Raw genomic sequence first — 18,691 nt, forward strand, 5'->3', positions numbered from 1 at the left:
TATACACAACGCAAGGTCATCCACACCACCTATCAGTGGTTTTAATGCTGCGGCTGATAAGTGTTCATCAAGAAGAATTACATGTGAATTTCTGTGTGATCCTATTAGAAACACTAAATGAAATAGTTGCAGTTTCACGTCACAGGTGCCACTTCCCAGATAGTTCTGCTTATATTACAGTCACACAAGGGAAAACTGGTGGGAGACTGTAGCATGACCAAAATGATTGCAAATGTGTGCAATGAACTTTAAAATGGTTTCTTCACAGACAGGGACAACTCGCACTCAGTTGGCATCTTCAAAGCAACTTTGGTGCACTAAGACTTCAATAAAATGGTAATAGGACAGAGTCAGTCTGCATTTAGTCTGTCATCACCTTGCAATTGAACTGCATGCAGTCTCTTTGTGATAATGGTTAACTGTAATCATTCGATTAAAATGGCAATTCTGTTGCTGTCTACATACACAGAAATTCACAAGAATGGCCTGAAACTCATAGATTTGAATCCAAAATTCAGAAACTCCTCCATAAATAGTGATCTAGTTGGCGTACTTTACTTTAATATAGGAATTGGAGTTGGCCTGTCTGCGTTTATTAATTAGATAGCAGTTATTTGCAAACCTTTGGCAATTTGAGTCAGTCTGAGTCGGACTGTGATTGTTTGGAGATGGGCTTCTTACCACATCTGCACAATCACCTTGTAAGTGGTCACCAAGAGGTTGAGGGTGCTACACACTCAACCAGTTTGTTACTGCAACTACTTGCAACCTGTGACTGTAGATTTCTTTCAACTCATAACCAAATGCAAAAAAAAAAAATAAAACAAAAAAAAAATGCAATAATCAGACTACCTAGTTGCAAGGTCTTTGCTGCCTCATTTTCACTCTAGTGTGACTGAGACATTAGTCATAATAAATGTCCTACCTTTTGGATTCATTCAGTATGGATTTCAACAATTGCTGATTAAATAATAAATCTGCCTGTGAATTAACTTGCCTGCTTATTACCTGTTGGAGACAGTATTCTTAGGTTAGGGGTTTTTGCAATACAACAACTGAAACTGAAGCCCGCTGGCCATGGATTTAAAACACACACACACACACACACACACACACACACACACACACACACACACACACACACACACACACACACACACACACACACACACACACACACACACACACACACACACAGCCCTGCTCACCTCATTCATAAACCATTACAAGATGACTAAAAGCACACCTGCACTTTTCACCTTTCTTTTAACATTCGACATTTTTCCTTTTCATTTATAAAAACAGTAGAATTTCCATTCTGCATATCACCAGCAGTTCTGTACTGCATTTGTCAGTCTCATCATTGCACATCTCAGCACCGTTATTCCGTTGACATAAGTTTCATTTCACAAAGCAGACTTCAGCAACATGTCTTCATTAGCTGCAATCAGATCTTCCAAACATGCTTTCTAATTGCTGTTCTTATCCGGAAAACTAAGTTCACTGTCAGGATCTGGTCACCACTCCAGTTTAATTTTAACTAATGTTTAAATTCTGTTTAAAAACTAAGGCTTTTAACTGATGTGACTAAAAGAAACACTTTCCCTACCTACCTATATGGTGTGATCCTTCCTGTGTGTTTAAACATCAGTATGAGATGTCAATGTTTGTTCACATACTGTCCATTCTGGTAAGTCATCTGTAGTCGTTACATAATGCATTTTTCTTTGAACAAATTTCATGTCTGAGCAATACCATTCAGCCTCTAATGGATTAAAATCGCCACTCAATCTAATGTGACTGACCCTAATTGTAAGAGCATTTTCGTGGGCTAAATAACTACAGCAGTAGGACAGTAGGAGAGGTTATACAACAGAAACCACCGTGACTGCATATACTCATCTTGAATCAATCGTGTGATTGTAATTATTTGCAGCATGGTGAATTAATAATTAGAGGTAAGCCTCTGGGAGCAGTAGTGAAGGGGGAGATGATGGGCCGTGTGCAGCCAGAGCTGTGCAGGAAAGGCAAGAGAGTGACCAGGCTCTGTCACATGATGGCTATCAGATTTCTTCAGCCCTCATGATGCATCAAGATGCTGTCCTTTCTGCCTGGCCCCCGTGGCTCTGCATTCACTCATCACTCGGCCTCCACGCTGATACTCAGTCATTCGATGTACCCATAACACTCACTTTCTAGAAGACGGTCTGCAATAGTTCTAGTACAAATATTCAGAACTATTTTGTGCAAAATGCAGCAAAATCAAATCAATAGTTAGTGTATTTAGTCAATGCAACAAAACAAACAAACAAACAAACAAACAGGAGAAGCTTTGTATTGTAGACTTGCAAACAGTTTTTCAATCCATTTGCAAGGTGAGCTCCTCCAATGATCTTTGAGACCTTGTAGTGGATTCATGCTGTGTTAAGCTGAGCAATTTTGCACTTTCCCAGACAAAAACTGACCAACAGGAGAGAATCGTTATATCTTACAGTGCTCCAGTGTTGCACTGTGAGAGAGGTTCAAAGTTGGTAGTTGCAACTAAAAATACTCTATATGGACAAAAGTACTGGGCCACACCTATTAATCTTTGAATTCAGGTGTATAAAATCAAACACAGAGCCATGCAGTCTGCCTTTCCAAATATTTGTGAAAGAATGCGTTGTTCTAAAGAGCTCGCTGGATTCCAATGTTGTAATTGAACAAGATGCCACCTTTTCAACAAGTCAGTTTGTGAAATGTCTTCTAATGGATATGTCACCGTCAACTGTAAGCACTGTGACACATTGTGTGTAAAAGTCACCAGTGCTCTGTTGACTTATTTTCTTTAGTTACAAACCTCCTCTGGCATTAACATCAGCACAACAAATTTCCCCTGAGAGCTTCATTGCACAGGTTTCCATGGTTAAACGGCTCCTGTAGGTGTGATGTGTAGGTGTCCCACATTTGTCCATGTAGTGCAACTGTGGTCAACTGAGCAACCTATAGGGCGAGACATGAAAGCGCACAATAATCAAAAATACATTGGCATAATAAAAAAAAAAATACAAAAACAAACCCAAGTGGAATAAGTGGAGGCAACAAAAAAAGAAAACAAAGTTACTAACTCACATGATTTATTACAGCAGCAGGATGCAGTTAGAGTTTGCCATCTAGTGCAAATATTCAATTCAGTTCAGGTGTGTAACAATTCACAGCAACGGCCGCCCCAAGGTAAAGATCCTGCGGTATTCTGGAGAAAACCCCAACATTCAAGCGATCCCTTATGATCAAGCACTGTGCAATGGTGGGAAGTAAAAACTCCCAGAGAACCAGACTCAGGGAGGGGCGACCATCTGCTATAACTGGTTGGTGATGGTGGTGGATGAAGAGAAAGAGAAAAGATAAAAAAGAGAGCTGTGGCAAAACACAGACTAAGGGAAAAAGAAGACAAAAATTTGATAAAAATTGTGAAGTGATGAGTAAATATCCTCCTGGAGCCTATCGGTGGATGTTGGGGTGGTGGAATGGTTGAATCTGCAGGCAGCAATGCTTAAATGTCACGATGGGAAATTCATCAGCTTAAATACACAGAAAAAAAACTGGTGAGGTGTGCTTGAGATATGGCGTGAGGAGACTGAGGCACGCTACATAAATGACCCTATGTGACTCGAACCAGCTCATAGGCTTCACGTCATTTGTGACATCAGAAATGCTGCTTGTGTGTGTCGTCCAGAGGTCTTTTTGTCAACAGCGGCATGCAGTTTACAAGACTGCTGAAAGCCCACAGTCTGTAGGCGCCTTTAGTTTCATCTGTCTTCATGTATTCTTGAACTGGCTCCATGATGTTGAGATCAGGTCACAGTGGCATCTGTTGTATATTGCCTGGATATATTTGGGGTTGTTGTCATGCTGTGGAATGAATTTGGGGCCTTTGTGATAGTATTGTGTCTGGTTACAATTACATTTTAAGTCTTTGCGCCAAACTCTTTGTAAGTTTTACCAAAGCCTGAGATGTATCCTTGTAAAGTAAAGTTGGCACTGTAAGCATGATGTGAAATCCTGATATAGAAATGATATTTTCTTGACCTTTAAAAGCTAATTATTTATTTGCTGTCGCTTGCATTTGGAGCTATTTCGACTTTAAACTAGACTGTATAATTTGTTACAAAGAGTAAGCATGTTTTCATCCTCTAGGCACTTTCCTAATTAATTTGTGTTTGTTTTTTGTTAAAATTTTGTGGGTTCCTGCTGCGATATGCTCTAGTTATCCATGTGTAAGGAAGAAAAAGGCCACGTTCCTCTCCATGCAGTGTGTAAATGTGTCTAATATTACTTCACCAGTGCACTACTTCCACAGAAATTATCAAATAAGAGGTATAACTTCAAAAAGTGCAGAAATGTCAGAGCTGCATATTTGTGAAATAACAAAATGGAATGACTTCGCACGCAGCTTTAATGTGTTTCATGGGCTCTAAAAATCAGTGATGTGCATTAACCGGTTTGGCTGGCTTTGCCATTTTGAGAGGGTAGTAAGGTGCCTGAAGCCAGGAACCAACTCTCTTTTCTGTCTGTGTCATGATGCTTTATTATGGCTTTGTTCTGCTTTGTTGTCCTTTGTCTTTTGAAGAGTGGACGCCACGCACCAGAGTAAAAAAAGGTGCTCTCCTTCTCTCTGTGTGTGTCTAAAGATAATACCAATATTCTGCCATCGCTTAGTCTGTTCCAGTGTGCACCCATTTGTTGCTGAATCTGATAGAAACAACAGTAGCACAGTTATTCTTGCTTGTAATTATTCACGTCAGCCTCTGGACATTTGAGACATTTATGTAAATTCAAGCAACCAAGCTTCTTCCAATGCAGTATTTGTTTTATTTAAATAAAAGTGATGCCATATGCAAATAATGTATGAAAATGGGAGATGAACGAAAACTATTTGCATGTGAAATATGAAAGATAGCCACACATATGACTGGACAAAGAGTAAGAGCTTTGCAGTAGCATGAAAGCATGAGAGGCACCTGCTGGCTTGAGCCTGTTATTTTCCACTTTGATAGTAAATAAGCATTTCACCTTGTTTTACTGAACACCAGCGCAGAAAGAGTGCAGGTAGAGACACTGGCTTGTGAGGGAACTAGCATGAGATGCTGTTGTTTGCAAGAGAAAACACATTTTTGTTTACACTGCATCACTTCCCTTTCAAACGGTGGATAGTGTTTGTTTGTTTTTTGTTTTTTTAGTTTATCTCGCCTGGTTCAATCCTATGTTTGACCTTGATTGTGTATAAAATGAGTCTGTGTGTGGTACTGTTAAGTGGATAGGCAGGGTTAGCTTGCCTCAGAGTAAGTGGTAACAAAAGACTCCTGTTAAGGGAAGTAATCTGAAGAGGCAGAACATAGGTATTATGACAATGTTTAAATGGGAAGTGTGCAGGTTAGTAAGCATGCTTTCAGTAACTATCTGCTGGATCAAGGAAGAATCAATAGTGCATTTATTTTTCATTTCTTCTTCTCAGTTTTGCATAAATATGCAGATAATAATGTCATACTAGGCTAGAGCTTGGCTTGGCATAAAAACCAAAAGCAGTGCTATCCCTACTCCCTCGAGCTCAGAAATAAATCTACCAGCACCTTTAGAGCTCCCTCATTCAAACACCTACCATAAGTACGTCTATGGCCTTTAGTATGCAGCTTGTTTGGATAACGACTTAGTCCCAGTCTTCGAGCAAAATGTTAATAGTTACAATCAGAGAAGTTTTTAAAAGTAAGCACACTTACTGCTTACATAGAAAGAAGAGGGAAAGAGGACACCAGATACTAATAATAAAATACAGAGATTAACTGACCATCAATAAGTGTTAGCATCTCTATAAAAGCAGGAGTTTTGGCAGTTTGCAGGTCTGGAGCATTCAAGTGTGTGTTAACACAATGCCACCATCTTCTTGAGAGTGGACATCCCAGCAAATTCACCCCAGGGCAATGCTCAGAAAATAAATAAATAAATAAATAAATAAAAAAAACCAGAAAAAAACCCAACCTGAGCTACATCTTAGTTAAAGTTCATGACAGCACAATTAGAAAACTGAATAAGTATAGCTTTTTTGAAGGGTTGCCAATAGAAAGCTTCTTCTCTCTAAATTGAACATGGTAGCACAGCTTAGGTTTGCAAAGGTGAATCTCAACAAACTACAGGACTTCTGTAACAATGTCCTTTGGACAGATAAGACCAGAGTGGAGATCTTTGGCTAAGATGCAAAGCTCTACATCTGGTGAAAACCAAAGGCGGCATATCAGCACACTGTGTGGGCATCCCACATACTAAGCATAGTGGTTTAGGGCAAATGATTCAGGCTTGTTTTGCAGCCACACAACCTGGGCACCGTGTAATCATTGAATGGACCATGAACTCCTTTGTGTACCAAAGTATTTTAGAGTCAAATGTGAAGCCATCTATCTGACAGCTCAAACTTTGCTAAAATTGGGTCATGCAAGACAATTATCCCGAGCACAGCAGCAAATCCACAACAGAATGTTTGCAAAAGGAAAGATCAAGTTGTTGCAATGACCGAGTCAAAGTCCAGATCGCAACCTGACTGAAGTGTTGTGGTAAGACCTTAAGAGAGTTGTGCAGAAACAAATTCTTGCAAACCTCAATGAACTGAAGCAACGCTGTAAAGAAGAGTGGAGCAAAATTCCTCCACAATGATGTGACAGACAAAAAAAAAAGATTACTTCAAGTTTGTACTGCAAAAAGTCTAACTACAAAATGTAAAACATGGTATTTTCACAGTAAATACTATGACTGATTTAAAAGGTATTGCCAAATGGAGCTTTTAAATGTAACTTTCGCTTTTATAACCATAGACTTAAGATGCAAAAAATACAATCCATTACAAGCAAATGAAAACATATTGTCTATAATTGCACAAAAAATGGACATGATATGAACCTCACTCCCCTAGGAGAGAGTCTGTTGTCAGCTGATCTGTTTGTGTAGGTACCAGACAAAGTAGGTAAGTGTTAATTCCTCCAGTGGTAACTATTTGTGCTGAAGTAAGCTTCTAACCTCCAGAAAAACAAAAACATATATAATGAATTGTCGCTTCAGCACAATTGTCATTAATAAAACTGTTGCTATTTATCTTGCTCACGACTCCTCTCTGTCTTGTGTGTTGGCAGATTTGGAGGCCTTCAGTTGACTGGGAGATATTTCACCACAGGAAGACCAAGCAAAACAGGCCAAAGATACAACTTTGGTGGATGATTTCAGAGGCTGAAGAAGGGCAAAACACTGCAAGAGCCATGTGGGAAGAGAGTGAAAGGGGTTTGCTATTTGCTCGCATCAAGCCTAAACACTTTCTCTACTGACATACACTGAACGTTCTCGAACCTTCCTCCAGAACATTTCCTCAGGGGGAGCCCCTGCTATGAACCCCAGGCTTCAGTAGGCAGTCAGACCTCAGAGCCAGGCCACTGTGTGGGCATCCCACAAGTCTGGGTTCTGCCCACACAGAACTCACAGACTGCCCCTGAACAAAAAGCATGAAACACTCCTGAGTCACTCGTCAGTGTGGTAGCTTTCCTGTCTTGTCCTCAACTAGTCTATTGTGAAATCTCTTCTTTCTCGATCTCTGAAGGCTCGTACACACAAAACCCCCTCTTCTCTCCTTCTACCGCCACATATTCAGTCACCACTTCATTACTATTTGCTTCCCCATCAAGTAGCAGCACGAGTTCCTTTGGGTTTACCACGTGGTGGAGGACCATGGGATGCCGTCAGAGCTCGGAGGAGAAGGAAGCGGCGCGGCGCTCGCGGCGGATCGACCGCCACTTGCGCTCAGAGAGTCAGCGGCAGCGGCGTGAGATCAAACTGTTGTTGCTGGGCACCAGCAACTCTGGCAAGAGCACCATAGTCAAACAGATGAAAATCATCCACAGTGGAGGCTTCAATCTGGAAGCCTGCAAGGAGTACAAGCCACTCATCTTGTACAATGCCATCGACTCTCTCACCCGCATCATCCGTGCTCTCAGCACTCTTAAAATTGACTTTCACAATCCTGACCGCGCCTATGATGCTGTGCAGCTCTTTGCCCTTACAGGGCCAGCTGAGAGCAAGGGGGAGATTACTCCAGAGCTGCTAGGGGTAATGAAACGTCTGTGGGCAGACTCAGGGGTCCAGGAGTGCTTTCAACGATCCAATGAATACCACTTAGAGGACAACACTGCCTACTACCTAAATGACCTGGACCGCATTTCTGCACCCGAGTACATCCCCACGGTCGAGGACATCCTACGATCCCGTGACATGACCACTGGGATTGTGGAGAACAAGTTCACCTTTAAGGAGCTCACCTTCAAGATGGTAGACGTGGGCGGACAGCGTTCGGAGAGAAAGAAGTGGATTCATTGCTTCGAGGGCGTGACAGCAATCATTTTCTGTGTTGAGCTAAGCGGCTATGACCTCAAACTCTACGAGGACAACCAGACGGTAAGAAAATTCAGCTTTAAAAAGGCCCAACTTTTGTTCTGACAGTGCAAATGCTCTTATGCACAGATGCCTAAACAAATGCAGACAGGCAGCAGCCACTCAGAGTAGTGTGAAGAGGGACAAGGCAAATATCTACCCAATTTGCACAAATTCAGTAATTATTATCTCTTGTTAAAAGTTAATTGCAGTCATGAGAGAGGGATGTTTCTCACCATCAGATTAGAACATTAAAGTGGAGACAATTCATCTCTTTTATACAACAAACACCATTTATCCGATTTACTGTGTGGATTTTAGGTACCATTTATCTTATCAGCAGCATCCTAGTCTGTAAGATTACTTCTGATTCTTTGACAGGCAAACTTAAAAGCAGAGATATCTAATAATCACCTGCCAGTGAACTGTAGTTCAGTTTCACAGCTTGGATATTCATGCTATGAAACAATCAATGTAAGAAATGGCTTCCGAAAAGTCATTTTTGCTGTGTCACTTCCTCTCTGTGCATCCCCTTCTAGAGCACAGATAAGCCTCCTGTGGTCACATGGATCCACCGAGACACACATGGTTTTTAGTTCGTGTCAGAAATTGTTTGCTATAACATCACTCTGAAAGTATTAAGGGATATGTTCAAAACACTTTTTAGAATCGGTGCTGTTAGATATTTGCTGACAATTAAGGTAACAATTGTGTAGTTTGATTACTGAGTTTCCTGGAACAATTAAGAAATAAAGATTACTCAGTAAAGCCATTGAGGCTTACATAACTTGTATGTTTAGTCTGGTCTCCTCTAAACCAATAAAATTATTAATTGCACATTTTCCTGAAAACCCTGGCAGGCAACTGTTAATAGAGACAAACTGAAGGGAGCAAATGCACAGTATCCAAATTTAGGGAACTTTGGTTGCATGATCTCTTCTAAGGAAAACAAAGATTTTTTGTCATTTTTATTTTTCAACAGGCAAAGGATCTAGGACTTTTTAATTCTCTGCATAAATCCAGATTCCAAAATAGTTCTCTCGATTAAAACATGAAGCTCTTCTCCTACCTTGGGCTAAATGTGCAAAAAAAAACCCACCGAAAAACAGTAAACTGTGGTTCCACTTTGTGCGTTTGTTTTCTGTGTGGGAACATTTTGTAATGCTGTCACTTTACAGTGTAAAATTTGCAAAACACACCACTGAGCAAAACCAAACCATGTGCTGCTGCTGACAGGTGCTGCTGTTACAGCTGTGACGCCAATAAAATTTCTGATAACTGCTTGTGCAACAAATGTAATTACCACAATAAACAAAAATGAACTTAGCCACATTAATTCAGACTGGTAGCCACTTGTGACATGGTACCCAAGACTACTCAAAACACGGAATGATACTGCTTTACTGAACTTCATTTATAGTTTTAGTTTTCAATTTAGAAAGCCTTATCTACATTTTAAGTTCCTTATCTAATGTTTTTGGATGGTGAAATGGATTCTCTTTGCCTTAATGTAGTAATCACAGTTATTTTATATCTGTCTAAAAGAGGGGAACGGCTTGTGTTTGTTATCTTCTCTTCATGGTTTTGGAATTTAAACGATTTCTTCTCCATAGCATATTCATCATCTTATCTGAGTGTTTTAGAAAAGTTACTTCTTGTTTAACTGCCTCCGGGATAACGGAGGATCAACAATATAATTGTATTTGGTTATGAGGGGAGATCGTCTCTTGCTTCACTTTTTCCACGATCCCAGCATCCACTTTCACCTTGATGTTTTACAGTCAACTCCAGAAATAGCTCAAGCGCAGAGGAAACTTGGTCATTGCTGGAAGTGGACTGGCCTGATAATGCATGGGTTACCCGGATAAAACAGGGTGTACATCGAGCCAGGTTGGAACATGAAATCAATTAGCTTTATAGGTTAAAAATAAAGTCTGAGGAGAAAATGCAGTATGGTGTTAATTGAGTTCACAGAATAAAGTGTGAGGTTGTACCTGTGAGAATTAGCAGATTGTGCAGGCACTGTATAGCAATGGGAGTTAACTGGTGCAAGGAAAAACAACTTTTATTATTCAAACAAAGGCGAGGAAAGCTATCAGAGTGTATAAATCCAAAGGAAGGGGAGTTATGTGGATTGTCAGGAAAATGCATGATATACTTATGAATTTAAAAACCAAAAATGCCCTCATCAGCCACTTGATTGGGGACACCTTGCTAGTATTGGGTTGGATCTCTTTTGCCTTCAGAACTGCTTTAATGCTTTGTGGCATAGACTCAAAGTGTTGGAAAGGTTCCTCAAAGATTTTGATCCACATTGACATAATAACATCACAAAGTTGTTGCAGACTCGGCTCCCACTCTACTACGACTCAGCGGTGCTCTACTAGATTGGGATCTGGCTGCTGTGGAGGCCATTTGAGTAAAGTGAACTGTGTCTTGAACACCGCCACATTCAAGAAAGCAGTTTGAGATGATTGGAACTTCGTGTCATGGCAGAAGATACACTGTGGCCATAAAAGTATGGACATGGTCAATAGCAGCATCCAGATAGACTGTGGAGCTGTTACTAAAGGGCCCAAAGTGTACAAAGAAAATATCTCCCACACCATTACACCATCACCAGCATTCTGAACCTTTAATACAAGGTAGGATGTAGCCATCTTTTTATGTTGTTTACAAGAAATTCTGACCCTACCATCAGAAAATTGAGACTCATCAGACCAGGCAACATTTTTCCAATTTTCTCTTGTTCAATTTTGGTGAGCCTCTGCGAACTGATAGCTTCAGTTTTCCGTTCTTAGATGACAGGAGTGGTACAAGGTTTGGATTCAGAGATGCTCTTTTGCTTATATCAGCTGTAACAAGTGGTCATTGCAGTTACTGTTGCCTTTTTGTCAGCTCAAAGCAGTTCGGCCATTATCATTATCATTGCCCTCAATGTAAAGTTGTTTTGACTGTGAATACACAGTTTTATTCTTTAGTTGGACAATTAATGCAATTCACACTTGTGTCAAGGGGAATTCTTGGCTGGAAAAGCAAGAGGAAAGATATCCATGCTCTTTGGCTCAAAGTAATAATTTAATCATTAAGCATTTTTGCAAAAGCAAGTTTTGATCTTTCTCGGGCAACTTGACAAAGAGAAGAAAAAAAATGCATTTTTTAGAAGCTCTAATTTACACAGATCATTGTGAGCTCAGGCAGGTGAATGGGAACAACCACACATAGCATTCCTTAAATAAAAAGTTTTTGCGTGAAAGCTTAGGGCCAACCCAGTGTGTATGAGAAGACAAAGCACGTACAAACTCCAAAGCACATGCAAACCCCAAAACACAACGGAAGTGCTCCAGAACGCTAGGGGCAGTGATGAGCTCGATTTGCAAAATAAACGGCAAGTTTGTCTGTATGGGACGGTCTAGTCTCCGTCGCGCTTCCCAGGTTGCCTAGCAACCATGATACTAACTGCTGGAAACGTGTCATACAGCTTTGTTTGACAGAAATGAAGGAGAACATATTTTGTTCATTTGTTTGTTTGTTTCTACAAGAGCTTTGTGTGATTTGATAAGTATCTGAGGCTGAGACCACAGGACAGTAAAACATGATTTTTGGGCTTCATTTCTGTACTGAACAGTCATTTAAGATTAGTTAGTAAATAAGAATTAGCTAATGTTGTTCATGAGACTAAAGTCATATCACTTTGGCAATGTAAATATAATATGGCCAATATTATAGTTATTATATTAATCATTATTAGCTATTACAGCAGTGAACATGAACTCTGTGTCAAATACTGAGCTTCAGTACAGATTCAAGTTGCAGTTATTTATATGTCTTATCACCTTAAATCTTCACTCAAAGACAAGTATCTTTGACAGTGCATATATAGGTGTATCATATATAAGAGACAAATGTTGTTCCTTCAGTATGTTGGCATTACTAAATTTGGCTCATTGCTTACATATATTTATAAAAAGAAAATGTACAAGCTGTGATAACTGTTTCTGATAAAATGAAGAGTAGACTGATATATGAAATATTCCTTTATTGGGTGAGAAAATCAGACCATGTCATAACTGCTTTCAGTCATACAGAATAGATATCAGAGCCTTAAACAGGCTGGCTTCTACTAAATGGGTCAAACTGGGCAGAAAGTCTACAAACACATAACATCCTTATAGAATATGATGTAACACTATAGATCAACTTACCTCAGAATATATAAAGCATATAAACAATTACAGCAATATGATGCAACAAACACAGCAGTGCTACTAATCCAAAATACTCAAAGCTTCATAGAACTGGAACAAACATTTATTTTTAGGTCCATTCTGCTGCTGATACATACTTTAGGTTTCTGAATATTAAACTTGTTGCTGCCTTTCATAGTGTGTAACTTGAAGGCCCTGAGTACTTTCTCCCACACTGAAAACACTGGAATGATAAAATTATTTGAACATTACCTAATAAGACTGATTCAGGACAGACAATTAGTTATTTTAAACTTTTCTAGCAGTTCTTCACAAACAGGGAACGGTCTGTCTATTCTCTCCATCTGTCAGCTGCTGCTGGCTCTTCCTCCTCATCTTCCTCACACACTGCTGAGTTTGTCCTGGTGGATCATCAGGGGTGCAAAGCCTCACAGATGACGTGCAGCAGTGGGTCCCTCAGTCTGTCCTCACTCTGGACACTTGCAGTTGTCACACATGGAAATCAAATGTGTGATAAGCTGCAGGATTCAAACACAAGTGTGACTTATAAACACATGTTCATACTTTTATTCCACAATCAGAGAGAAAGAAAAAGAGAGAGAGTGCAGGACAGACAGACAGGTGAAAGTCTCAGGTGTATACACTGCTACAAAACAGCACAAAAGAAGGAGGTTTTAGTGTTTGTGTTATTACGAAACAAGAAGAGTTCCCAGATGGTACAGTGGACACATGTGTGACTGCTGTGATTAAAGCATCTTTCTTTCAGCTTCACGAGTGAACCGTCAGCTCGGTCAAACACACGTTAAAGTCCGTTTGGCTCGACACCACCGAACAGAGGCAGCAATATAACATAGCTAACATTAACAGTGCAGTGAATCCTGCTTGTGCCGTGATATTCAGGACTGCAAACCGAGCAGCATCACTGACTTTCAGCTTGTTGTGTTTGTGGATATATGACTGACTTTAATTATCCATAAAATCATCACATTCTCTGTAAGATTAAGGTCGACTATTGAACGGCGTATATTTTGAAGTAAAGGCTTTAAAACCAAGTTAGTACAAACATCGCTAATGTCACATAACTTTCCCGACATGTGGCCAACATGTTTTAATGTTCTTCATTATAAAAACATTTGCGCATAAATAAGTGACATAATATTCAGTACTTACTTCCGAAAGTTTACTCTTCGGCGACTCCGCTTCCGCTGTTTTTTTCAGCAAAATTATCCACACCACCGCGGCGCTATGAAATCTGGGATATGTTGGGCCATGAAGGCTACACCGACCCATCCTTAAAATTCAGGAAAATTAAGGACGCATTTGAGGGCTGCATTTCGAGCAGCCTTTGAATTGGGACAGCCTTCATCGTGTCGCTGTGACGTAATCGGCCTTAAAATGCGGCCTTTAAGGCTGCAGACCGAGCAACCTGAAACAGTTTCCCATCTGTTTTGGTCATGTAAATTTACGTGTAAATTCTGGAAGGATTTCCACAAGTTTATTACTGACTTTGTTCTCCCTAATCTTCAACTGTACTATAAGGATGTTATCTTTGGCTATTATAATTTTAAAGACAAGGACAATGATGCTTTCTTTTTTATAAATTTGGTTTTTATTTTTGGCAAAATTTCATATACACAAAAGCAAAGTCCTCGGCAGAAAGCCTGAACTTCTTGTATTAAAAATGGAACTTGCACAATATATAAGGACAATCTCCTCATCAAAAAACACTAAGGCTCTCAAGACTGTTAACATCTGTAACCGATTGAAACTGCTAACTTGATTTTGGCTCTTGCAAACTTTTGTTTATTTATGTTCCCCTTAATTTATTTTATTTTTTGTACTCACTTTTGTCTCACTGTCCTTGTCACTCTTTCTGTTCCTCATTGTACTACCACAATGTCATCTTTTATGTGATCCCTGTTTTACTTGACTGTATGTCTATAATGTGATAAATAAAGTTAAAAAAAAAAAAAAAAAAAGGCTGCAGACCCTGAATTGGGATACAGCGTAAATCCTGTCATTGGTACTTCCTGGCTTGTGTAGTTACTAGGTAACAAAAGCTCAACACTGCCCCTAGCGTCCTGGAGCACTTCCGTTGTGTTTTGGAATTTGCATGTGTTTTGGGGTTTGCATGTGTTTTGGAGTTTGTACGTGCTTTGTCTCTAGGGGCCACTGTAGCTAACCCACATGCTGTGAAGTGACAGCGCTAATCACCGAGTCACATCAATCATACTCGTCAAAATTACACAAGAGAGCATGTAACTAATATTGCTTTATAATAACCATTGTCAACAATAATTTTTAACTCTAGTGAAAACTAATAAAAAATAATGCTTATTACTAATGTTCTAATTTATGGTAGTTTGTGTTGTTTACTGTACTGTAGCTATAAGATGTGGATGACATGGGCACACATTATATTTTATATGCCATTTTAAGCATGTCTTAGTGGTTAACACATGCTGCCATTTTAAAATAAAAGTTTGATAATCAGGTAGTTTTCAGTCCAAAAGTATCAAATACTGCAGTTTTCTCAAAGCGGATAGTATCTAGCATACAAACCAGGCGTACTTTGAGGTTTGTGCTGTATCAGCAAGACAAATCTCACGATTCATATGGGTTCATGTGATGAGACAAACCAAAACCAATAGTATTACAGTGCTGAAAAATCTGGTTAAAAATCTAAAGCTCTGCACAAAGTTTAAAACTACATTAGCATACAGGCAAGGTAAGCTGCTCAAAAACAGCCAGAGAAGAACAAGTTAACATGTTTGTTACACAGAGAAATTGTGTGTCTGAATTAATCTACCAAAGCTACCCGACTCTTTGTGAAAAGTAATTACCCCTTAAATCTAATACTTGGTTGAAAAAATGCAATCAAGTGTTGGTGATAACTGACGATGAGTCTTGCACATCACTTTGGAGGAATTTTGGCCCACACTTCCTTGCAGAATTGTTTTAATTCATTCACCTTGGAGGACTTTTCAAGCAGAAAAGGCCTCTTCTAAGGTGATGCCAGTGCATCTCAATCTAATTTAAATCCAGACTAGGCCACTTTAAAAACCTTCATTCAGAGGTGGACTTGCTGCTGTTGGACATAAACTAATATCTGGATATTTTCCTTCAGAATTTTCTGGTAGAGAACAGAACTCATGGTTCTGTCATTCGTCCAGGTCCTGAAGCAGAAACCAGACCCAGACCATCACACTACCATCTCTTTCTCATTGTTGAATCATGAACTTAACTGATGAAAGTGAGGCCTACAGATCATTAGATGTTGTTCTGTACTTTACTGTCATTTACTTTTTGTGGTTAGAAAAAAAGCAAAAATTAAAAAAAAAGTGCAGATTCTGACAAAAATGGTGATTACGAAGCGAAACATTGGTGACTTTTAAAACATTAAAACTAAAATGAATTAGTATTCAGTACAGAATGCAGGGCACACGTGTGTGAAGCAGGAAGTGTAAGACTCTTATGTAACAAGCAGTGTCAAAACTCTATGTCTTGTCTTACAACAGACACAACAAGCAGTGTCAAAACGCTATGGCTTGTCTTACAACAGACACAACAAAGACTATACATGTCCAAAGTCTGTTGTTTATACAGCGCTACATATAAAATACATATGTATAACAGATATTTATATTGGATACTTAGTGGTTTAAAATTGAGGAACTTTGGTATAAATTCTGGCAATTTAGTACAGCTGCCACACCACACCCAATAAATCTACATGATCATCAGGTTGCAGTATTACACCACAGCTACATCGCAAAGGTTGCTGGAAACAAGCAGCTTCCGTTCAGGGGAAACATTTTTTATACATTTCTGAGAAATGTTACATTTTCCATCTTTTTAAGTTAGGTTATAGGGAGTCAGCAATGTAGGCTCCAAAGATTTAGATAACAAGGCATGACCACATCCTTGCTTTAACATTTTGCAAGATAATCTGCAATAAAGTTGAAATCAAAAGCAGCAAAATGAAGCTGGGTTGACACATTATAATAATGTTGTTAGAGCAGCTGGCTCCATAATGAGGCATTTTAAAGGTCTTTAAATATCTCTGACCTTGTTAAAAGCATGTCAGTAACACTGAATAAATTTGCACAGTATGCAAATTATTTGCGTAGACTCATTCATATTTTTTTTTATTGCATCACAAATATCGAACATTTTATTCAATGAAAACACTTGGAAAGATTATTAACATCTACATTAGAAGTGCCACAATTGAGTCACAGAGTGTAAAACCATTAGTTCGTGGGAATTAAAACTTTGCATTACAACAAGTTTCTCATGAACAAAAACCAGGGTACTGATTCAATAGTCCTACCCAGGAGTGACTCATCAGTTTTCATTTAAGTGCATCTCTGACTCACTGATTTCTCAGAGTAAGGTGGAAGTGCTGTAGGTTTGAACCCAGTCATTGCAGGATGGTTTAATAGAAAAGTTTGCCCTGAGGCTTTGTAAGAAATATATAAGAAATATATTAAACATAGTGACAAACAACACAAGAGGACTGAAAAGGAAAGCTGAATTGCACAACCACATTTGGTGTGTGGTCGTTGTTGGTGTTCTTAACAGTCATTAGAACTTTTGAGACATTCATCAGATTTTTCTGCTCATGTTTACAAATACATTTAAGCTGCTTTCAAGAACAAAAGGTCCCATTTTATTGTGATACCTTAATGCTGTGACCGGTGATCACTTAAGTGGTTTCAGCATTCAGGATTCATACAAGCAGAAAAAAATCAGAACTCATCTGACCGATAAAACACTGGTTCCGTTTCCATGCATCAACTCGCGCAAGACAGAAAATGCACCATAATAATTACAGTATATTTACCCATCATCCCATTGCCTGATGCATTTTCGCTGTCCCATCCCTGTCTTCATAATGAATCGGTTACCACGGCTACTGTTGCTTAGCAACAGGCCAGTCAAATGCTCCTAATCCTGTGCTGTTGACAGTGAGCTGTGACTAGGGAAGGGAGGATGAGAAGGGAAAGGAGCGGGCGGGGGGGGGGGGGGGGGGGGGGGGGGGGGTACAATAAACAGCAGCGCTGGAGAGAATAGATGAAGTTTCATGCATGTATTGTGTTCCTGTTCGAGTGTTTGTGTTATTATGAATATGTAGCGCAGGTTTATATGCAACGGCTGACGCCGAGCAACTGCAGTCAATTCTTTTTATCTGTGAGGGGAAAATGAAAAGCATAGATATGAGATTAGCGCTTGCTTAAGCTTGTGTTTGCCAAACATGAGCACAGACACTGACTGTACTGTCAGCTCTACTTCTATTGCTTCATTTATTATTTCAGTAATCTCTCAAATGGGAATTCATTACCTGTCACATGAAAGGACGCTGGAAATCAACGAATAGGGTTTCACGTTTTCGAATGTGGACCTTTGTTGTGTGTGCCTTATCTTTCAAGCTACAGCAGAGATGATGTGTGAACGGGCCTGGATGTAAAACATTTTCCCTGATCGGTGACTTTGAACAGTAGTGGCTGTTTTTCAGAATCGCTCGGGCATTAAATGTGTTTCAGACAGATAGTTTTTTTCAGAAATATTTCCAGCCCTGTGCTTCTTAACTGGCTAATGGGTTATCAAAGGCATTACCATCATGTTTCTTCGTATCAAATAATGGTGTTTTGGAAAAAGAGCTTTCCATTATATAACTAAGAATACAGAAGATATATATGACCCTTGTTATAGTGACATACAAGCCTAGTACCTGTCATGGCCTCTATATTTTTCTTAGAGTGCTTTGAACTTTGTCTTATTCACATCATTGTCATAATAAGGTGACAGACAAAAATATTAAACAAAATAGCCTAGATGAATTTGTTAAATTTGTTTAGCTCATGTTCAACTTTTTTTTTTAAAAGTGCTTCTGGTCATGTGTACAAATACATTGTGTTTATGTTTGTTTGCCTGTTCTTAACAGCTACACCCTGCAGTGTTGCTGCCCACAGTAACAACATTAGTAATTAAAAAGAGAGCGGAAATAGAAAGGGAGCGGTCTGAATAATGCAACTCTC

General features: G+C 39.4%; 1 protein-coding gene across 2 annotated transcripts in view; it reads left to right on the forward strand.

Annotated features, from left to right (window-relative positions):
• The window catches only part of gnaz (guanine nucleotide binding protein (G protein), alpha z polypeptide), a 51,248-nt gene that overhangs the window by 25,539 nt on the left and 7,018 nt on the right, over positions 1-18,691 (forward strand). For both annotated transcript variants that reach the window (XM_080864262.1, XM_080864261.1), the window contains exon 2: positions 7,158-8,466. In XM_080864262.1, the coding sequence (XP_080720388.1) occupies positions 7,744-8,466 (723 nt within the window). In that variant the 5' untranslated portion in view covers positions 7,158-7,743. The remainder of the gene's footprint in view (positions 1-7,157; positions 8,467-18,691) is intronic.

Source organism: Rhamphochromis sp. 'chilingali', assembly GCF_963969265.1.
Source record: "Rhamphochromis sp. 'chilingali' genome assembly, chromosome: 2".
Taxonomy (NCBI): Eukaryota; Metazoa; Chordata; class Actinopteri; order Cichliformes; family Cichlidae; genus Rhamphochromis; species Rhamphochromis sp. 'chilingali'.